This window comes from Zootoca vivipara, chromosome 16, assembly GCF_965207765.1.
Source record: "Zootoca vivipara chromosome 16, rZooViv2.hap1.1, whole genome shotgun sequence".
Taxonomy (NCBI): Eukaryota; Metazoa; Chordata; class Lepidosauria; order Squamata; family Lacertidae; genus Zootoca; species Zootoca vivipara.
In genome coordinates this window covers 7569696-7593500 of record NC_142599.1, presented here as the reverse complement: position 1 = coordinate 7593500, position 23805 = coordinate 7569696, and the positions used below count along the sequence as shown (strand labels likewise).

The 23805-nt window shown below is 46.1% G+C and overlaps 1 protein-coding gene across 20 annotated transcripts in view; it reads left to right on the top strand.

Annotated features, from left to right (window-relative positions):
* The window catches only part of RIMBP2 (RIMS binding protein 2), a 286403-nt gene that overhangs the window by 204053 nt on the left and 58545 nt on the right, over positions 1-23805 (top strand). For 14 of the 20 annotated variants that reach the window (XM_088659578.1, XM_035097547.3, XM_088659577.1 and 11 more), the window contains 5 exons: positions 708-728; positions 5334-5538; positions 16346-16497; positions 20899-20975; positions 22716-22825. In XM_088659578.1, coding sequence (XP_088515704.1) covers positions 708-728; positions 5334-5538; positions 16346-16497; positions 20899-20975; positions 22716-22825 — 565 coding nt within the window. The remainder of the gene's footprint in view (positions 1-707; positions 729-5333; positions 5539-16345; positions 16498-20898; positions 20976-22715; positions 22826-23805) is intronic. The other 6 variants (XM_088659580.1, XM_035097548.3, XM_088659571.1 and 3 more) reach the window with 1 other exon arrangement.

Below are 23805 nucleotides of genomic sequence, written 5' to 3'. Positions count from 1 at the left end.
CCTCCCCCTCAGCTGTAGGGCGGCTGAGTGGGAGGAGGCAGGCAGACCGATCAGCTTGCTCCACCGCTGGACGCAGTGGGCTAATCCACACTTTGGAGTTGAAGCTCAGTTAAGCAAAACTCTTTGTATTTTCCACGCATCTGCTAAGATTCGAATTGAGAGCAAGGTCGGATTTCCGCAAGGCACAGCTGCAGAGCAATGGGAGAAGCTCTCAGGCCTGGTGGAATTAATTGGTATACAGTATACACAATAGTGATCAAAAGTGTGGGTGAGCCCAGTGTTGTTCTGAATGTAGTGTTGACAGGGGGTGGAAATATGATGATATGGCTGTCTTCCAGCCGAGGCATTCTGGGGAAACATGGTGAACTTGCCTCACAGTGAATTGTTGCATCTGTGTGCCCCTTGAAGCATTGGGAAAAACCTTCCGTGGAGGGTCTGCGAACTTTGAAAAAGGGTCACCAAGCACTCTTACCCAAACTACGGCTCCCAGGATATATTTGAAATGGGTCTGAACATGTGGCGTAGATACGCACAATATATATGTTGGTTTGAAATGTGTGAAAGGAGAAGTGTGTTCTAATCTGTTGTTGTTCAGCTTTTTTGGTTTTTTGCTTTAAAGATCTTTCTTTTATTCTGCATCTTTCCCCTCCCCTTCCCTGTGTCTTTTTGTTTTTGTTTCTGTGTATATTGCTTTGCTCTTCATCCAGACCACCTTGGACAGCATGCAGGTATTTTGGTCAGAAAATAAAACCTCTTCTTTCCCCCCCTCCACCTCAACTCCACACCAAAGCCAAATGAGTGCACACTGCCCGCCCGCCCTCCCCTTTGCATGAAATCCCCACGCAATAGAGCCCTTGTTCCAAAAGCATGTTTAGTTACGGAGGGGGGGGGGAGCCAGGTGAATCAAAGCCAGTGGTATTACCTGGTGAATTGGCACAGGGAATGCTTTGTTACTATCATACTCTCAAGTCTGCATTTTGATGTTGAGTGCTAGGATTTATGAGCATGCCCAGTAAGAATGATTCAAAAGCTTCGTGCAAAGTAGTAACTTCCAGGTGTTGCGTATGGATTTGTCTGAATTCAGATTATGTGGCCAGCTGGCTGGTTGACAAAGGGCTTATCCGCCCCTCTGTTTGCCCCATTGCTTCCCCCCAGGGAAACCTGATCTTTAGCACTGAATCAGAACAAACAGCAATCGGGTTTTCAGCGGATTGCTGTTTGTTCTGATTTATCGCTAAAGAGCAGATTTTCCAGGGAGAAATGGAGGGACAAAGGCAAAACCCCAGAACAACCACTTTCAATGCCTGGGACAAGCAGAAGTCTGGACAAGCCCTAAATAAGAAGACATGGTTATCTCATTGTTTCAATTGTTAATGGCAAGAATGGTGTCGTTTTAACTTGGGCCTGATAGTGAGTCAAACTCTGCTATCATTACAGAAGAGGATGCAGGTTTGCATAAAATGTGCATATGGTAATATACCAGTATGTGTGTGTGTGTGTGTGTGTGTGTACACACACACACACACACACACACACACACACACACACAGATGCAAATTTTAAAATGATACAGTACATTTTAACTTGGAGCGGGCTGTGATCTGGTGCCCTATGTGCCTGCTTAGGCTGCACACACACTACCTTTAGATCACAGTTACAGTTCCCAGAAACCCTCAACAAACTACAATACCCAGAATTCTTTGAGGCAAAGAATGTGCCTTAAATGTGTGGCATGCATGCACCTTTAGTCTGCCATCCAGGTACTCACTACTGTTGGGCAACTCCAAGGCCCTGCTGTTCTGCATTCTTTCTCTTTAAACTGGACTTGGGCAGGACAGCCCTTCAGAAAGATGGCACCTTCAACCCAGAGGACCATTCTCTGGCTGCCTCCCAGATGGAGAATCATTCCCTGTAAAGTAGGGCACATTGCCTCCCTCGTTACCTGAGTCACTGGAGCACTGCTGTCAGTCACAGCAGACAATACTATGAACGAAGAGTCTGACTTGGTCTTCAGCCCATTCTCTTAGATAGGGAGGGAGGTCACCTGCAGTGAGAAAAAAATATATATCCAGAAGAGAACATGGAATTAATATTAATGATTTGCCTTACAAGATTGATATAAGTATTACTGAGATAATACATGCAAAGATCTTTGCATACTCCAAAGGATGAAGTTAGGGATGTGGAACCTGAGATCATGCAGATGCTGCTGGGCTCCACCTTCCACCTTCCACCTTCCCTGATATTTGGCCATGCCAGCTGAGGCTGACGATGTCGAACTGTAACTTGGAGGCCTCAGGTTCTCCATTCCAGATCTAGGGAAAGAGCTTTGGCTTCCCATAGAGCAGAGATGGGGGACCTGTGGCCCTCCAACGGTCAGGGGATGGTGGAAGTTCATTAACATCTGAAAGGCCATAGGTTCCCCCCCCCCACCGGACTTAGGAGCAGGGCCACAACTCAGTGGCAGAGCCCATGCTTTGTAGGAAAAACCATTCCAGGTTCAATCCCTGGCATCTCTAATTAAAAAAGGATCTCATGTAGCTGGTGAGATGGGAAAGACGCCTTTTCAGACACCCTGGAGGACCACCAACCCTCAAAGGAGACAGTGCTGAGCTACTTTGTCAGGGAGAGGGAATAAATTTTGGTGCAACAGCCTTCGCAGTCCATTGAATCCAATCTTGGAGTGAGTCTCAATTCAGAAATCCCACCCAGGAAGTTGCTCCTCTTGCAGCTGTTTTGCCTGCTTCTGCTTCTGCATCAACAGTGACTATCCTAAAGTAAAATAAAAAAATTCCTTCAGTAGCACCTTAAAGACCAACTAAGTTTATATTTTGGTATGAGCTTTCGTGTGCATGCACACTTCTTCAGATACATGTATTTTCGTGTGCATGCACACGAAAGCTCATACCAAAATATAAACTTAGTTGGTCTTTAAGGTGCTACTGAAGGAATTTTTTTATTTTGCTTCGACTCAGACCAACACGACTACCTACCTGTAACTATCCTAAAGTAGACACTTTGTTCCAGGTTTTAATGTCTGCCCTAGATTTCTGAAGGGGAAGCCCATCCATGGGAAACTCTCTCCCTCATTCAACGCTTGCCCTGCCTCAACACACCTTAGGCAAAGTGACTCAAAGTGGAAAGAAAGGCTGATCTTGTGGAAAGATCAGTTTTTGGGGGTGTGCACCATGTGATGGGGGTGTGGGGGCTGTTAGGGAAGTGATAGCACCTCTGGTGGGGGACAGGTCATGCTCCTTCTGGGGTAGTTTGCCACCTTTGGTCCCCACCCTGCACTGAACCCTCACTTGTGGCTCCTAGAAGCTGTTGGCATGCAACACCAGCCACAGCTTTGACTGGGTGGCTAAACCAGGTGAGGGTAGCCAATGGGTGTCAAACCCTCAATGAGTTAGGGACTTCCTCTGCACATGAAGACAGGCTCTGGCAGATGGTGCGGTCAAGACCAAGAGTGGGTCCAATGGTGAAGAAGGTGGCTTCTGCGCGTGCTGTAAGGAAAGTGAGAGGCAGATGGGGTCCATCAACCTGGGAAGGCAGTGTCTGCTGAGGTCCCTACACTCCTGCAGGGGGCTGCTGTCGAACCCCGGATCCCCTGTTTCTGGTGCTCCTTTTCCTCTTAGCTGTTGTTGCTCGTTCATCTGCCCTCTCTGACCATTCATAGAGTGATGACAGGGAAGCAACTTCCTTCACTTGCCATTCCCTCTCTGGGTGGCTGCATAGATTGGACTCAGGGGCAAGTAAAACAGACTGCAGTGACCCAGAAGAGGAGGGAGAAGAGGAGGAGGAGCAGCTGAGATCCCACCCAAGGGAGCTGGGTTCAAACCCTGGTGTTCTGGGTTCGACTAAGAGATCCATTCCAAAGCTTTAGCTTTTGTGGGTTCGGTAAAGAAAAATGGCCACCACCAAAGCTTTTCTGCTTGAAGTTCATGCTGCTACCTGTTCCAGCTGGAATTACTGAACAAAGCAATTCAGCAACATCTGGAAGTTACTCATGTTTTTGTTTGTTTAAAAAAGGGGCTATTGAGCATTTTCTGGAGTGTGGACTCTTGAATATGTTCAGTTAGGGCCAATTCATGGCGTTGTTTTGGGACATGGTGTGACAGGTGACTGGCAAGTGGTGACTGTAATAAATGCACCAAAAGACCCATCTTAATCAAGCACTCCAACAGCCAGACACCCTTGAAAGTGAGACATAATGGGGATATACCGTAATCCTCCGCTTATCTGACCTAAACCCCTGATATCCTCTTCCTGAGCATAGAATCATAGAATTGTAGAGATGGAATGAACCCCGAGGGTCATTTAATCCAACCCCTTGCAAACAAGTAATCTAATAAATGGACCATGCTTACAGCTCAATCCTGACAAAGTCTACTCAGAAGTAAATCCAGTTGAATTCAATGGGGCTTACTCCCAGGTAAGTGGAGTTAGGATTGCAGCCTTTGCAACCATGGCTAGCAAACACAGAGAACTAATCTGCATGACGTTGTGAGAATAAATTCCATGAAGCATTGATTTCACAGTGAAGCCGTCACCTGGTTGCTTCACCACATGCCCAAACAAGTTCATAAGTTTGCCCTTCTCTTTCTGTGCACAGTGGCATGTTGAGTAGCAATGTCGGTGCTTAATGGTGTGATCAGATTGCCTCTTTGTGGTGGATCTGGCATCCAGCAAGCAGCTTTGCTGGCAGGTCTGTAAGCTTAACAACAGCTTAGCATATCCTTTTACTTTTATGGAGCCCCAATTCGCTTCCTGGAACTTAAGTGCCTAAGTCAGGCATAGGCAAACTTGGTCCTCCAGATGTTTTGGGACTACAACTCCCATCATCCCTAGCTAACAGGACCAGTGGTCAGGGATGATGGGAATTCTAGTCTCAAAACATCTGGAGGGCTGGAGTTTGCCTATGCCTGGCCTAAGTTCACAGGGTTGGGATACACTGGTCTCTTGAGGGAAGAGCGTGCGTGGCCAAATGGGCCCTTTCCCTCCTTTCTTCTGAAGGCAGTTCCTTATAACCAGGGCTGCATGTGCCAAAACAAAACACCCCAAAACTCTGCACCAGTGTGTAGATCCAGATTCCACAGCCCATCAGAATTCATTCTTTTATCCACTAAGGGTACAATTATGTACCCTGTGATGGCTCATCTAATGGCCATAGGAATGGGGGGGTTAAATGGGGTTCACACCAGCTCCTTGATTCCCAATGCCCTTGTGAATATGCCAGCACCCTGCCCACCCCAAGGGAAAAGCCACAACATGTTATCTCCAAATGTGACCCCCACGTCCCTTGATCTCAGTTTTGGTATTCTCCCTTTGCCCAGGCTAAGGTCCGTGAGCTAGAGGAGAAATGTCGGACGCAAGGCGAGCAATTTAACCTCCTCTCCAAGGAACTGGAAAGGTTTCGGCAGCAAGCTGGGAAGATTGATCTCCTGACGAGTAACTCGTTGGCATCCACGGATATCCTTGGCTCACCTAGCAAATCCCTGTCCCAGTTCATGAACGGAATTGCCACATCCTTAGGCAAAGGTAAGAGCCGAGTGCTTTGGTCCGTAGAATGTCTAGAAAGATCCCTCCATTTCTGGAAAAGTTACGGAAGCTAGAGCAAATTAATGCCATCATGTGTTTCGGAATATCGACGAGTGGTTCAGATATAATGCCAAACCATAGCTTGGCATTTCATCAGCCTCCCCCAGCCTGGAGTCCTTCGACTCCCATCAGCACTAGCAGCCGAGTGAATGGCCAGTGACAATGGGAGCTGTAGACCAACAGCATCCAAAGGACATCAGACTGAGGAAGGCTGTACATCATGAACAAACAGACCGGAGCCGCTCACTCCCTCCTTCCCTTACACCAGGCAGCATGATGAAGTTGATTGAATTCAGCTTTTAGATCTCCCTCTCCCTCTCTCAACCCCCCGTTAAGTGGACCAGAACTGGAAACTAGAATCAGACCCCATTCTGCAATCCTGCTTTTCAAGGCAAGCACCAATAATATCTTTCTGTTCCAGACAAAATGGCAAGTGATGGGTGGTGAAAGATTGCTGTGTTCAAGGGGAAGAGGGTCAGGGAGTGGGGACAGGATGAGCCCAGGGTGCCTTGTTTTTCGTTAGGGTGACCACATAGAAGCATCACCCCCCAAATGTAAATGCATCCCCCACAAAAGAGGAAGCAGGCTTGCATAAAATGTGTGCATCTGATTTTTTTAATGCAAATTATAAATTTGCAAGTTATGCAAATAATTGTTGTAATTTAAATATCATGCCATAGAGAGGGAAGACTGTGACCAGGTGATCTCTGTCTGCTCATTCTGCTGTATGGGTGCTTATAGTTGATGGGCAACCTCAATTCTCCTGCTCCTCTCCCTTCTTAAGGCTCTTTCTCTTTAAGCCAGTCCTTCCAATAGAGGGTTCCTTCTGATGGAGAACTATTCTCTGATCGCCCTTCCGACAGAGAAATGTAAAGTCAAACCCAGAACCCTACTGTCCATTCACGTAACACCAAATCATGTCATTGCATCTGTAGCAGCCAAGAGACACTCAATGAAGTTGAGTGAATCAATTTTTCTTGATTGGGAGCCAGCGTGGTGTAGTGGTTAAGAGCAGTGAACTCGTAATTTGGAGAACTGGGTTCGCTTCTCTGCTCTTCGACATGGCAGCTGCTGGGTGACCTTGGGCTAGTCGCACGTCTTTGAAGTCTCTCAGCCACACTCATCTCACAGAGTGTTTGTTGTGGGGGAGGAAGGGAAAGGAGATTGTTAGCCGCTTTGAGACTCCTTAGGCTAGTGATGAAGTGGGATATCAAATCAAAACTACTACTACTACTACTACTACTACTACTACTACTACTCCCCCATCCTCTTCCTCCTCTTCTTCCTTAAGGGGAGTGAAAGGCAGGATATCAAGTCCAAACTCTTCTTCTTCTTCTTCTTCTTCTTCTTCTTCTTCTTCTTCTTCTTCTTCTTCTTCTTCTTCTTCTTCTTCTTCTTCTTCTTCTTCTTCTTCAGAATAGTCATGTGTTCTTTGAAATGTACTGCTTCAGACATCAAGGGAAACAGTTGTTTATGTGAATGGTAAGAGGCTGGGCTGTGCCCTTGAGCTCTGATCATGCCTTGCTTGACTGGATGGAGGACATGGCCCTGGCCATGTTTCCCAGTGGGGTGTGTGTGGCCCTTGAGCTGGAAAAGGCCCCCCAGGCCAGTTTAAAATTTGCAGTTGTCTATTCCCTTTGCATTTTAAGGAACCAGAGGAAGTATTATAATCTAGAGGAACATTGCAGGGTCATCATTCCCTCTGTTCCCACTTCTAATATCTCTTGCCTTGCTGATTGTAGGGTTACGTAAGTTGTACATTTCCTAAACCTTCACCTAAAAGCAGCGGCGTAGCTAGCCGCTCAGGTGTGCGCGTTCTGCAGCTGGGGGGCAGGGCAAGCCACCCATGGGGGCGGGGGGCGCTGCAAGGAGCCTCTCCATGGCCCCCCCCTCAGCTGTAGGGTGGCAAAGGGAGAGGCAGAGGGCAGATACAAGTCCCACGCTGCCATTTCAAGCAGCTCGGAGCCCACAGGAGCCCAAGCCCCCACTTCACTCCCAGGAGAGACAACTGGCTTGGCTTGGGCACACTGCAGGCTCCGTGGTAAGTGCTGGCCCCCGCAGTGTGGCGCCCAGGGCCAGCCGTGTTTCGTTACGTTTGTTGACTGAATTAAAAAGTTTCGTGAGCCCATTTTTTAAAATAAAAGCAACCTCATATTTTTGTCATTTTGTCACCCCCCCCTCAGTGATTCCACCCGGGGCAGCCTGCACCCTCTGCACCCCCTTCCTCTGCCACTGCCTAAAAGCTTTTGTTTGGTTCGTCTGGTGTGGTGGTGGGGCTTTGGCTGAGGTTTTTCTGTCTCGCCAATAGTAGCTACTGCTAACTAGCAGAGCCTTGTCTCCTTAGCTTGCTTTTAAGTGCATCAATAATTTCCAAAGGTCACAGCTGCTTCGCTGGCTGGAGGGTCACCCGAGGACACTTGGAAACATTCCAATGTGCCAATTTGCACACGTAGTTCTGTCTCCCACAGGCCCTTGCCCTCTGATTAGGCTTGGCACTGGCAGGTTTGGCCAATTCAGATGTCACATGTGCGTGTGCTTATTATTGAACAAACATTTGCCAGTTCAACTACAAAGTTGTGTGTTGTGAGTTAGCAGACATCCAATATTGGATATCTGGGTGAGTTTAAATAGTTGTGTGTGTATCTGGCTTGACCCTTATATGAAGTCATGGGCAGAGCCTGGAAAGGCTCATTTTAAAAAGGAACTAGTTTGTCTGAAAAGTAACTAATTCCAGCTAACACTCATCCTTTTGCAAAATGAATTTGTTCTGTGCATGTTTCAATTCAAGTTCATCCTCTGTGGGTTGAGGCAGGGGTGGGATTAAGCATTCGGAACATTGCAAACTGCCGCAGTGGAAAGCATCACAACACTCACACAATGCAATGTGAATAGTTTGATTTATTTCCCCCCAATGATTGTGAATTTTAAAGGCCCAAAGAGTCTATAAACAGTTAAACACACACACACACACACACACACACACACACACACACACACACACGTGAGAATGAGCTCGTTCAGAGTTCTACCCTGAAACAAACTTAATTCATGTTTAGGTCACCTGGCAATTATGGGAACTGCTTTCAGATATCTTTAAGCGGATTTGGCGCACTTTGTTAAACTCAACCTAGTTCAATCCACATTCCTGCTTCTGCGTATACAAGGAAACCTTACTGGGCTATACCCAACGCCCAGCAGATATTCCTGATCATATGCAGACATCTGAGCAACCATCATTTCGGATTCAATATATTTTTACCTTGCTCTTCAAATAGAATTTAACAGGGTGACCAAACACAATGCCTTGCTGGAGGTATTTAAGTGGAGGTTGGAAGACACTCTGTCAGGGATGCTGTAGTTGCAGGATTCCTGCATTGAGCAAAGGTTGGACCCTTGCAACTAAGGGCCCAACTTCCATAGCATTCTTCTCTCATCCATCACCTGGACCGGCTCTGACATTAAACAGAGTGAAGCAACTGCCTCAGATGCTTACCTTCCAAGTCCCGGACTGCAGAATCCGGGACTGGCAGCCATGTGACACCGGAAGTTGCGTCAACGTAACTTCTGGTGTCACTTTGCCCTTTTATGGGCACCAAAAATGGCCGCCACCAGCTTCAAAAGTAGCTTCTACGCATGACCGGAAGTGCATCGACGCAACTTCCGGTTTCGCCCCGCCCATCTATGGGCACCAAAGATGGCCGCCGCCGACACTGGAAGTCACGCCTACGCACTTCCGGTCATGCGTAGATGCGACTTTTGAGGCCGGCGGCGGCCATTTTTGTGCCCATAGAAGGGCAAATCAGAAAGGGGGGGGGGGGAATGGCCGCCAGCAGGAGAAAATAACGGAGAAAAACAGGAGATGAAGTGATACAGGGGACCACCGGGAAAAGGTAAGTAAAAACGGGGGTTTCCCGGGGAAAACGGGGTACTTGGCAGCTATGCTCAGATGGTGGATGTGGTGGGGTGCTGGTGCTTGCAAGGATGTAAGAAGGCAGTGATTTTCCTTCCAATGTGTCTTATCCAGAGTCAGCAGTGTTTCTGCTTCATGGCAGTTTGGTTTCAGCCAAATACTATGTTAGTCACTGTCTGCTGTTTAATGGAATCAATCTACCTAATTATTTCTGCAGCTAACGAACTTAATATAATTATTGACATAATTATTTCCACGCTATTTATTTTAATGCAAAGGCTGTTCATTTCAATGCAAAATATGCACAGTTTAAGTGGGAAATTAAGCATTATGATTGCGTATCATTTGTAGACTGAAAATTAAAACAGCAAGTGCCATTTTGTATTTATTTATTTTATTTCAGAAAGTTTATACACCGCTTGACTGTAAAAAAAAAAAGGTCAATGCAGTTAGCATATAGAATAAAATGATTGGGGGGAAACCATTTCAAAACAAAAAAAATCAGCAATAAGTCAAAAAGAGATTAAAGCATACATCCATTTGCTGGGCTGATTTCTATTGTGGACATGGGACAAATGAGCGAACACCAGCAATTACTGCTTCCCTGTGCATTTTCGCCAGAATTCTCCGACATTCCTGGGTGTTGGAGCATTTTTTTTCAAACTTCCAGAACCTGAAAGGGTGAACTACGGAATGTCGCGATGTGCATACACTTTGGGTTCAGAGCTGGGACGTGGGAAATGTAAAAACAAAAAGCTTTGTCAGGTTGCATTAAATTGTACAAGCCAAATCCACTTTGAAAAAGTCACACAAGTCTTCCAGCTGCAACCAATTGGAAATCCGCTCTGGGTAAAAAGATAGCAATCTTCTTGGCACAGCCAATCAGTAAGATATTCTGTTCATCAGATATCACGGACAGTTTAATGCGCTCTCCTGGGCGTTCAGAATAGTCCATAATTGATCAATCAATAACAGTATGAATTACTTTGTGCAAATGTTCTTTAAGTGCTGCTGGCTAATTTGTGCCCTGAGACCTTTAAATTGAGGAGCCTGCCACACTGCAATGTTTTCTTTTGCTTTCTGTGGGGCTCTTGCCTGGGCCTTATTTAGGAGGTGGCTGAATACCAGTTTCTGGGAACTACAACTGAGGAGGGCACTGTTGCGCTCAAGTCCTGCTTCCAAGTTTACCAGAAGCATTGCGATGCTCAACGTAAGAGCAAGGGGCGGAACTAGATGGGTCTTTCTAGCCCAGGAGAGCCTTGTGTTCTTCTTAGGACTGTTCCACACATTGCAGTGCTGAATTTGCCAATGAGCACCCCAACCAACACCCCCCACCCCCCAAACTTCATACCCTCCTTGTATAGCCTTATCAGCTACTAAGGGTCCTTTAAGTTGTGCCCAGGCAGGGACAGAGATAGCCAATAATGACACCAGGAGTTGAATCCAGAGAAAGAGTTTAATTCTTAATTAATTAAGAGACTCTTGGTGGTCAAGCTTCACGACAAGAGTGAAGAAACACAAATTTGCAAACATTCTTATACACTTATTGGGCTCCTTTTCCCCTCCTCTGTAAATGTGCGCACGCAAGGGGGTCACAGGTTATAAATCCAGGTTACACAAAGGGGGTCACAAGTACATATAAGGAAGAAGATCCGTGTCCGGTCCTGTGCATAAACACATGCTGACTCAAAAAAGCCTTTAGTACGACTATGCATCAAGCTAGCAGCTTCCAGCGTCAGGCTGGATGTGCATCCACTGATAAGCCTTTCTCTGTGATCCAGACAAGGGCATAGAGGCAAAGAGGAAAGCATTTTAAGCAAGACATCCCAGGGATATTGGGGGGGGGGGGGTAAGCCATACAATCAGAATTATACAATGCAGGTAATGCAAACTATAGGATCAGATTTAGCTCAATAACACAATTGGCAAACCTCTCCCTTCACTTGTTTTTACCTCACTGGAATGTGCCTGTGAATTCTGACAATGCCTCTTGCTCGCCTGGATGGACAGACATGTGAGTGTTAAAAAAAAAGGTTGGTGTACAAATCTCTTTGCTCCACTCACTTTTGCTTTGGGCTCTGCCCTAAGGTGACCAGACGTCCCCGTTACCTGGGGACAGTCCCTGGATTTACAAACCAGTCCCCATACAAAATCCATTGAAGTTGAAAAGTGTCCCCGGATTCATTGGAAAAAAATCTGGTAACCTTACTCTGCCCATCACCAGTAGCATATGGGCCTCTGAAGGTTGCCCACAAGGGAATGATGTGTTCCCCGGGGGTCATAAAGGCTCTTCAGCCCTGGTCTAGATGAATATGCTCAGGCAACTGGGATGATTTCATTTGGGAAGGGATGGTGCTCACAGTTTAGAGTGCTTCAGAATAATTAAAGCCAATTGCAGCGGATGAGTCATGGCATCAGCCTTTGAAAGCCAGCTGTTTATGTGCTTCAAGACGCTTTCTGGGGTTCAGAATAGAATCTGGGAAACTTGGGCTGACTAGCAGATTTCTTGCAGATCCCTTGCAGAAATTGAATCAGTGCTACACAAGTAATTATTATTATTCATTAAATCTGTATAGCACTCTTCATCTGTAGATAGGGTTGCCAGACTCAATAGTGGACAGGACTTCTGTGCCTTTAATTGCCCTGCTCTCTTTTGAGTCTGGAAACCTTAAAGAGAAACCAGCAGACCCTTTGCTTGAAAATGAAACAAAGGGTCTGCTGGTTTCTCTTTAAGGTTTCCAGACTCAAAAGAGAGCAGGGCAATTAAAGGCACAGAAGTCCTGTCCACTATTGAGTCTGGCAACCCTATCTGTAGATCATAAATTACACAAAATACATAATAAAAACAAAAACAAACCAATAACCCTCCCGCCTGCCCCCCTGCCCTCTCCCCCAACACATTTAAAAGCGCATCAGATGTCAACCAGCCAAAGGCCTAGTCAAAGAGGGACATTTTCATCTGACACCTAGAAGGGGTATAATGAAGGCACCAGGCGAGCCTCTCTGGGGAAAGCATTCCACAAGCGGGGAGCCACTTCAGAAAAGGCCCGTTCTCATGTCGCCACCCTCCAGACATGTCATGGAGGAGGCGCATGACCTCAGACAATGATTGCAGGGTCTGGCTCGGTTCATATGAAGAGTGGTGGTCCTTGAGGTATTGCAGTCCTGAGTAATGTCAGGCTCTAGACTCATTTGTCTTGCTCCACTCCCTCTTTAAGATAGTAATGTGTCTTCTTTTACTTAATTCAAAATGCAGCTAACCAGGGTCTTGTGAACAGGGCCCTGGAAGCCTGCCTTGAGAGCGCCTTTGGTCCAAGCACACACACACTTGAGTTTGGAAATGGTGCACCCATATTTCTGTATAATCAGGAGGGGGGAAGTGCATTTGCTTCTATAACCAAAGGGGCTCCATAGGGCTTTTTGACGTGGTGGTCGTACCCTGCCAGGTACGGAATTAGGTCCTTGACTTTTTGACAAAATCTATAAATGCTGCAGCACGTTGTGTCTGCAAAATGGCCGTTTTGAAGAAGCATTATTCTTTTTTTTTTAGTGAGGGGAGGGAGCGACATGCCGTACTCTGTTTGCCTCTGCTCTGCACTGTTGTTCCCTGGGAGCTGCAAATATGGAAGCAGAAAATAGCAAATGGAGCCTAATTATATCAGCAGTAGCAGCAGCAGCTGTAGCAAAGCCACAGCAGCCAATTTAGGACGGTGCTGACATCCTCAAATATCCTCTCCTAGCCTCTTTGCCTCCCTCCCTCTTTCTTTTAATTAAAATAGTCTACAGTACACTTTTCAAAGGCTGGATCTGTGCATATGGTTCAGAGCGAAAATTTATATCTGACTCATCCAGGTCTCTTGACTCGAAATCAGTTCACAAAATGAGTTTGCTGTTGTCTGCTCTTTTCTGCTCTCTGGTGTGCTTTCAAGAGCCCCTTACACCTGCCATTTCTTCCCTAGCCCAGACTACATGTTGTGGGGCTTCAGAGCCCTACTAATTGCAGATAGACAATGCAATGCTTAAACACAATGCTTCCTGTCATGCTCCACCCCCCTTTTTTTGGCTGTAAAACAGTTGCCTGGAGGTGGTGATGCCATCATGCAAGGTGTTGCTGCAGACTGCAAACTTAGGACCAATCTGAAGAGTCCTTCTTGTGGTATAGACCTTTCCAGCCAGAAAGAACCAGGTTTAGTGTCCAAATATATAGAGAGGTAATCCTGGCTTTCCTGAGTGTACCTGTGAGATACACATGTTTGTGTCTCATTCATACATTACTCCTTCCCCCATTGTTTGGCCATGCTTTGAAGATCTCCGGGTGCCTGCAAAAGACCCATTTATTGAGCGTTCATCCTGATTTTCTTGCATAGAGCTTTCATGGGAATTAGACAGAGCCTGTTTTTTATTGAGCATTCTTTCTGATTTGTTTGCAAGGCAGTTATGCCAGAATGAGTGTCCTGATTTGATTGTGGGGTGGTTATGCATTTCCATGAATCAATCATATATCCGATACCTTCTTTATGCATTTCTCCATCACTTTCTTAACAGCAAAAAGTGAATTTGTTGGGTTCACATTTGCACCATACATTTAAATCACATTCAACACTCATTTAAAACACTAGGCATCTCCCAGGGAATCCTGGGAACTGTAGTTTAGCCATCACAGGACTGCAGTTCCTGGCACACTTGGCACACTACCACTCCCAGGATTGTTGGGGGGGGGAGCCATGAGCTTTAAATGCATGGTGTAGATTTGTGACAGAGAGCTTTGATCCACTTTAATTGCACTCTCCTAAATTTGAATGTGTGGAGAGGCTTATTATAGCCATTCATTTCATGTGGCAAGCAGTTAATTTGCCATAGTTCACCACCTAGTCCTGGCAATTACATGCCCACTTCAACACTAAGCTTTCCCTGCCACACAATGTGTGAAATGGTCCAAAATGTGAGCAAGTTAAAAGGAGACAGATACACCAACCCTTTGCAAGTTCTCTCTCCCCCCCCCCTTAAGATTCACAAACATTTCCTTCTTGCCTGCTGAAGTTTGAGCCATCAGCCTTTGAGTGACTCTATGCAGAGGTGGCATCTGGTTCTGGAAGGCTCCCTGTGAACGCTTTAGACCTGTGGGATGCCCTCCATTTTGCCTACGGTAGAAGCGATTTCTCAGAGCAGCTATAAAACAAAATGGCTGTGTTTCAGAGACACTCAAGTCCATCTTAGCACCATTCAGATGCTGCAAGTAGACTGCAGCTATGTCATAGAGACAGACTATTAATTTCTGGGAGAAGATGGAAATACTGTAGTAATAAGGTCTGTGCCAAATGCTGTTTGGGCAGCTCTTGGTATGAAAGTTGTGCTTTTTTGGAAATGCCCTCAAAACAACAATCCCAAATATACCCCCCCCCATTTTGTTTGTGACTGTCTTTGTTAGAGCCATTTCTTCTCTTTCTCCTCCACACATTCCCAGCCAATTAGGGATCACACTATGAATGTGATAACATAAGGTCATCCAAGGGTAGTCAGTGTGGTTGACTCTCCAGATGTTATTTGGACTCCACCTGTTGGAGGGTTGGTGAAAGGGGTTGTCCTGCAACAGTTGAAGGGTGCCATACTGGTGATGCCAGTGGATGTAAGTGAAACCAGCTGCACTTGTAATTCATGTGAGGAATGCATGGAGGGGAAGCATTGGGCTCTTTGCAAAGACAGCAGGTGGATTCGTTGCCTTACAGGGGTCAGCAAACTTTTTCAGCAGGGGGCCGGTCCACTGTCCTTCAGACCTTGTGGGGGGCTGGACTATATGGGGCGGGGGGATGAACGAATTCCTATGCCCCACCAATAACCCAGAGATGCATTTTAAATAAAAGCACATATTCTAGTCACACATTCTACTCATGTAAAAACACGCTGATTCCCGGACCGTCCACGGGCCGGATTTAGAAGGCGATTGGGCCAGATCCGGCCCCTGGGCCTTAGTTTGCCAACCATAGGACAGTAACAAGGAGAATTGACCTTTGCAATCGTCCTCCCTCCTCAAATCATCCTAAACAGCTGCTCTCCTGTTCAACATTCAGCACCTTTACTGTTGGACAGCTCCCCTATCTTGTTCAGAAGGCCAGAACAGCACATTGCAGGCTTAAGACTCCCCATTTGGGATGTTCCCTGAGCTCCATGTGGGAAGCAACTGGTGTACAGGATTTGGGGAAGGCAGATCAGATTTGAAACCAACTCAATACCATGTAGCCAACATGATGAGCTAATTGATACCTTTTGGGGGGGGGGAGAAATTAGCTCCCTCCAAAGCTCTCTCTTTAAAAAATAAATACTCATAATTGGTGATTGATTTCTAAGTCAAGCTGAGAGGAGTTCACTCATCACTAATCTTCATCTATTCAAGCTACCACTCTCTTGATATGATACACCTTTCTGGACTCTGGATTGGTTCTAGGGGTACAGCTGGTCCTCTTCTGAGCCCACGGACATCCTGTTGCCAATGTTAATGTATGGAAATGCTAAGGAGGGGGAGGGGAGGGTTTTCTCTTATCACTGGTTGTGTAATGGGTATTGTCCAAAAGATGTGATTTGATGTTCATGCAGCAGCATCCTAAGACTAAGTAACATAGGCACCTGTCAGAGGTAAGCCAAGAGATGGGGGGACCCAGGAGTCCTGCCCACCCCTGTAATCTAAAATCAGTAGTTAAGAAGGCTGGAACATAAGGTAACGGAACTGCCTTCCCACCTCCACCCCCCAGTAATAATAATAATAATTTGTGTGTTGCTGCAAGATTGCCACTATACCTGCCAGTTTCCTGAGATGTTACTTCCTTTCTCTTTTTCACACAGGTCATGAAAGCTCCTCAGGAGGCCACTGTGTGATCTCAGAGTTCATACGACCCCTACAACTATCTGGTGACAAACCAGAGCAATTGTCCATCAAGCCAACTTTCCTGTCCCGGTCACGATCTGGCAGCCCAAGATGCAGGTTTGAATCAGACGTAAGTTGAAAATGGCTTTGGGCAAACCTGTCTCTTCTTCAACTGTTGGGACTAGTTTTTGATTAAGATGGGCTGATGATATAGTTCAGGCTTGAGGAACCTCTGACTCTCCAGAGGTTTCTTCACACACACACACACACACATTCAGTTTTCAAAAATTTACAGATACACACCTTATAATCACACACTTCCAATACAAATGCATATTAGGCTTCCCCCTTTTGTGGTTTCTGTCTTATTTGAATTTTTAACACTGCATTTTCCACTTTACTCAATTTTTTAGTTATTCTAGAATTTGTCTTGATAATAATTTTAATTGCTTGATTTTAGTTAACCCTACTAATGCACTTACTTGCATCCCATAATTTTTCAGATATTCCACAAATGTTCCCCACTCTTTAATAATCCCCCCCCTTTATTTCTTACTACACCTATTAATTTTGCCATTTTGGCATAATCCATCAGTTTAATCAGCCTTGGTTGGTACACCATCCTCTTTCCACCTCTGGGCAAATACCATTCTGGCTGCAGTTGTGGCATACATAAACAAATTTTCAGGTCCTTCAGAACCTCTTAATTCTGCCTTTGCTCATGCTTGCTGGGGCTAAGGGGAGTTTAGCAACATCTGGAGGGCCAAAGGTTCCCCATACGTGATGTAGGTAACATGATTGTGTGCACCAATCCCAAGAAAAATGGTCGAGTTTGCACGTTGAGTACAAACAAAAGTCAGAATGTTTTATTATATTTTTAAAATTTTGTTGGAAGCCACCTAGAGTGGCTGGGGGAACTCACCCAGATGGGTGGGGTATATTATTATTATTATTGTTGTTGTTGTTGTTGTTGTTGTTGGAACAAAAACTGAGGCACTTTGGAAATGGAAAACTTCCTCCTCTCCTCACACCCCTGCTCCCTTATCCTCTTATGTCCCTCCAGTCCTAGTTTGAGATGAGCCAAAATTCCCTATTTTGTCCAACCCAGTGAACTATGGTTTTGCACTTGCCCTGCAGACTAGGCTCACAACGCAGGCTCAAACCCTGTTTTCCAGGGCAAGCAGAATCTATTATTTAGCAAATGATGATGAAATGGCAAACAATGGTTTACCTCAGGCATAGATCAAAGGGAAGTTTTATCATGGTGGGCAGGGAAGGACTGGGAGCGCTGATTCTCCTTGCTCATTCAAGAAACACAAAACTTTGGTTTGTTGCTATGTCTGAACACTCTGATGTTACCTGAGCAGTTACTCCTGTAATGATTCTAGATCTCTTCCTGTTTTAATTGCTGGATAACCAGACATATGTAATGTAGAGGAAGCCTTGCTTCAGTGGAGACAGCCAAGAAGGGGGTACACAGCCTTGTTGGGTTTTTTTTTTAATAATGATGTCACCAGTGGTGCTAGAGGGGAAACACACTCTGAATAAGATATAAGAAAATGATATTGAAATGTCAGGACTTGCTAATGGAGGTAAGTTTACACTGTGTTTTTCTTTCTTCTCCCCATCCCAACATTTTTTTTAAGTGCTCTTGTATGTTTTTATGCACATATGCATTCATCTTTCACTTTACTTTGTATGGAACTTGATACTTGAATTAACAGCACACACCCCGCTTACACCAGGGATCAGCTCTGCTCCCAAGTGGAGCAAATTCCCAAGTGGAGTCAATCCCAGCAGAGTTTGCATTTTGAGCCAAATGCAAAAGGGCGCTGTGGGTTAAACCACTGAGCCTAGGGCTTGCCGATCAGAAGGTCGGCGGTTTGAATCCCCGCGACGGGGTGAGCTCCCGTTGCTTGGTCCCAGCTCCTGCCAACCTAGCAGTTCGAAAGCATGTCAAAGTGCAAGTAGATTCCCGCTTCAAGTGGGAAGGTAAACGGCGTTTCCATGTGCTGCTCTGGTTCACCAGAAGCAGCTTAGTCATGCTGGCCACATGACCTGGAAGCTGTACGCCGGCCCCCTCGGCCAATAATGCAAGATGAGCGCTGTGACCCCAGAGTCGGTCACGACTGGACCTAATGGTCAGGGGTCCCTTTACCTTTATCAAACACAAGCCCCTGTTTGCAGAGTGCAGCTTAAGACGTCAGATTATTCCTTTGCAGACACATCTTTACCTATATGGCATCCGGTTGGACTGTTTGACATTAATGGGGCAAAATGGCCTCATGAGCCAGATTTGGGTCCCTTGTCAGGCCTTACATAGCCCATGGGCCAAAATTTCCCCATACCCTTCTATACACACTTACCTCAGAGTAAATCTCATTGAACTGTGTAGGACTTTCTTCTGAGCTGAAAGGAATAGGATTGTACTGTTTGTGCGTTGCAAAACAGGTTGGATCAGAGTATGCAGCAAGCTGGGGTGGGGGTGGGGTGGGGAATGTGTCTGCATACATTTTAAGCAGCTATAGCTCTATCTTACTCCCACCACTCTGAAAATAGGATGCTGGCACAGAGACCCAGGTTGGCTTTTCTATTACTCGTTACTTCGCTTGCCCTTTTTTTCAAACATGAATCGCTCATTGTTTGCCTTTTGTATTGGTAATTACGGGGTGCGTGTGTACCCCACGTGGGGATTTTGGCTCTGGATACATTCAGCGGTGCAGTACCCCCGAGAAAGGCAAAGAGCTATATTATGTTGAAAATGCTTCAGGAGAACTCGGGCTTTGAAATGTCAAACCAACAAAGAGGTTCTTGACATGGGCAATTTTCAGAAATTGCAAGCAGGCCTCGGCCGTTCCACAAAGACACCATCCATTTACCGTCTTGGTGATTGATAACAAGGAGTGGGGAAGCAGTCTCCCAAAGCAATGATTATGGGCTTGGTTATGAGTTCTATTGCGTACCAATAGAGTGGAGAGAAGGGCTCTGTTATTTTCTCCACGGGCTACCAGGGCATGGGTGGGAAGAAAGTGATGGTGCAAAACATTTTTGGGTTGTTTGCGTTTTTCTGTGAGGAAGTGGGTGGATTGAGAGTGGGTGGCCAGGAGCACATAGCCCCCAGGAATGAGATAGGTAGAATTATTCATGCAGGCTGTTTTGCTGTCCACAGTGGATTCATGACGGTGCAGGAACTTCACTGTAAGTTTGAGGGAGCCCAAGCATACCTGGGTTCAATCTGTGGTATGTCCAGTATAAAAGATCAGGTAGAAGGTGGTGCAAGACCCTACTTTGCCCGAGTCCACAGCCAATGAGAGAAGACGACACAGGGGAAGGTGGACAAAAAGTCTGACCTGGTACAGCAGCTTCCTGTTGATCTCGTTCTTTGCATGTAGAGGACTCCATCATTGATCCCAAGGACCTTCAGTGACATAGGAAGCTACCTTATACTGAGTCAGACCTATAGGTCCATCTCTGTGTTGTCTATCCTGACTGGCAGTATCTCTCCATGGTTCCAGGCAGGAGACGTTCTCAGCCCTCCCTAGGAGATGTTGGGAATTGGGAGGGGGGAATCTCAGGTAGCAGGATCTAGAAGAGGATTATGCTTGCAACCTTTGTGGGCCTGGGAATCGGTAATTGGAGAGCCCTGGGGAAAACCCAACCCATTGAACCCTACAGGGAAAGGGCCATAGCTCAGTGGTAGAGCACCAGTATTGCATGCAGAATGTACCAGCTTCAATCTCCAGCATCTTTAGTAATTAGTAATAATAATACCCCGCCCATCTGGCTGGGTTTCCCCAGCCACTCTAGGGAGTACTGAGAGAGACTCTGTGTCTGAAATCGCGGAAGGCTGCTGGTAGTCAGTGTAGATAGCACTGAACTGGATGAACCTATGGTTTGATGCAGCCTAAGACAGGTTCCTGTGATGTGTGAATCCTGGTGGCTGAAAGAAAGATTTCTGAACGCGGAATTGCCCACACCTTACACAAAGTGAACGTCTGGGAAAACTAGTTGCTGGTCATCATAGGAAATAGTGAGATAGATTGGCCAGTGGTCTGACTTGGTATAATGCAAGCACTTCAACTGCAATATATCCATTTTTGCCCTTGGGTTCTGCAATTTTGCCAGACATTGAATGCCTGTTTTCAATATTCATTTCTCTCTCTCTCTCTCTCTCTCTCTCTCTCTCTCTCACACACACACACACACACGCACACACACACACACACACACACACACACACACACACACAGAGAGAGTCTTAAGTGGTGCTTTGTTTTTAATGAATATCTTTCACACGGTGTTGAGTGCCACACCCAGTACCAGTTCTTAGCACTTCCATATTGCGCATTTTGTTAAATTCCTGTTGCTTGATATTAATGCACTTTCCTAAAAAAATGGAATGCTTGTCAGACTCTATCTGGGAAGAAATAATATTATATACATATATATATTGTGGTCATTTGTACGTTAGGAGATTAAGATATAACCCTGATCCCAGGAGACCAATCACATTTATTACTTCTTATTGTAGATGGATAATGAACGGAATTCTAATACCTCAAAGCAGAGATACACTGGGAAAGTCCATCTTTGCATCGCTCGATATAGGTAATGTCAACCCACCAAGCAGGCCTGTATTTGAACTGTATTTTTTTTATTTTTCAAAATTTGAAATGCTTTTTTAAAAAACTGATTTATTAGCAGTCAATGCAAAATACAACATGCGGCATCCATTACAGAGTATAGGGGGTCTGCTATAAAGAAGACACATCAACGGGGGACACACACAAACTATTCATTTTGACAGCATCCCTTTAAAAGCTGTTGGTGGGGGCCACCCATGTTCTTAGATAGTAGCATAAGTGACAAATGGAAACTTTTGCATTGGCCTCAGTTTTTCTAATGACGCAATATCCCACACCGTTGTATGCCAATATTCTCTCTTTTATCCTCTAAGTTCTTCACTAACCTCAAATTTTGAGCCCTGCCACAAATCACCAGGAAATTGTAAAATTTTTGGTCTGCCTGAAAGATGTTTCCTGAATTTCAGACATTGGGGAGAATGAGAGGTGAGCTGGCCATTTTATCTGCTGATTGGCCACTTTCAGGGGCCATGGGCAGAAGTGAAAGCAGTACTTTCTCTTGCCCTCTCAGAGTCCTGCTGCTAAAATAAGTTGCCTTTCACATCTTGGGATTTCCCTCGAACTATACAATTGCGACACCGGTTGTTGTTTTTTTTAAAATATCCTTCATGCGTGGGAAGTAAGGCAGTCACGTTCCCAATTGTTGGGGCTCCTGAACATTCGTTGTTAGCATAGATGCTGAAAAACTACTGGGCCAGTAGAAATAATGTGGGTTAGCCAGATCCGAGGAGGTGGAGAAGGCAAGGCTCAAAGAGAGGCGTTGGGAAAGGCTGAGTGAGACAAGGTGGGGCCAGTTGCAAATTGACTTCATACGCTGTTTAGACTTAAGAAACAGACTTCTGCAAGAAACAGAGGTCACGTCTTGGCCCTCGGCCTACTTTGCGTTCTGGGGGTTGGTGTAGGACTGATTGCTCTTCCTGAGGTCCCCTCCAGTGGTTGCAAACCCTGACATCCTTGTCTTCCAAGGGTCCCAGGCTCAGGACCTGTCATGGCCTTGATGCCTGAAACTGGCATGTTACTTGCCCAACACTGCCCTGCTGCCAGTTGTGCTTAATAGCGCCCTGGCCTGGCCTACGTGAGGACTGGCCAAGGAGGGGCTGGATCACAGAGGCATTCCAGAATATGATGAAGCTTTCCAATGTTGCAGTAGGACATCTTGCTGCTTTGGGGATATGGGAGGTGTGAATTGGGTAATAGTGGGTAGCCTAAGACTCTTAGGGGAAATATGCAAAAGCAGATGGGGGAGACCAGCCAGAGAGGCAAGGACTGAGGAATGAATCAGCCCACCATCCTTCCTTAAGAGGAATGGTGCTGTGAAAGGGTTTGGGTGCTGTAAACCCAACTGGCTCCCCAAGGGCCTGACTTGCTAACTGTGTGGGGAAGAGCCAGGATATGGCTTTCTGTGAAGTTGGGAGCAAGTGGATGAAGGGCCATAGCTCAGAGGTAGGGCAGCTGCCTTGCGTGCAGAAGGTTGCTGGTTCCACCTCTGGCAACTCCAGGTAGGGCTAAGAGAGACCCCTGCTTGAAACCCTGGAGAGCCGTTTCCAGACAGTACTTGGGATGGGTCCATCGTCTGACACAGTTTAGGGTGGCTTCCTATGTAGCAGGAGGTTGCAGGAGCTCTTTGCCCTACCCTGAGATTCTCAGCACTGACTGGTTAATTACATGAGCGATGGCAAGGGAAAGTAATTGTGCTTCCCTGCAGTTACAACCCATTTGATGGACCAAATGAAAACCCCGAAGCAGAGCTGCCCCTCACTGCAGGAAAATACCTCTATGTGTACGGAGACATGGACGAAGATGGCTTCTATGAAGGTTTGTTGAGATTGGCAATTTATTAGGTTTTTTTTTTTTTGCTGTTGTTTTGCCTCTCTTTAGCCATCAAGAATTTTGGGTACATGGGAGCATTCTGGGTTTCACTTGCCCCCCTCGCGATTATCCAGCATTCTGAACCATCTATGGTGGCTCTTTAAGTAGAGCAGCCTCACTGCTGGAGACATTGGCCCACCAATGCATGGGGAGTTATGGAACTGAATGAGTGGGATGTGGCAGAGAGAGGGTTGCCCTTGTTCTCCCCTCCTACAAGTTCTAATTCTAATTGAACCGTAATCAGATGAGGGCAGTGGTGGCTAATTTATTAGAGCAAAGGGGACTTGGTCCCACTGACCTCTGTCTACCCTCAGCCAGCCCCCACTTGCCTGCCTTCTTACCTACAACTAACCCATGACTGTCAGCCTCCTCCTCCTTAGTCTCATTGATGCCCTTGTAAAGCCCAGTAGCAGCAGGAAACAACAGAGCATGCCATTCTTTGTTGCCAGTATTATATAGACATTCAAACTAGGTTTATCCAACCCATCTTATATAAGTTTCCTGGGCCTTCAGAACAACACAGCATCTCCCTATTACTACAGGACGAGAGCCCAGAAGTCACATATTCAGTCACCAGATTTTGCGCTGCCATGACAGATATTCAACGAAGAATGGTCTATGCTATAATTCAACCCTAAACTGAAAGCCCATGTTGTTAGATCCTCACTTCTGAAGCCTACCCCATATAGCTGTGTTAACCGATCTTTTAATTTTTCTTATAAATTTTTACACACCCATCTAAACTGACCCAGAAACTCCAGCAGGTGCAGAATGCCACGGCAAGGCTCCTTACAGGGTCCCGGCCGCGGGATCACATTCATCCAGTGCTTTACCAGCTGCACTGGCTCCCGGTGGAGTACAGGATCAGGTTTAAGGTGCTGGTTTTGACCTTTAAAGCCCTATGCGGCTTGGGACCCTCGTACCTA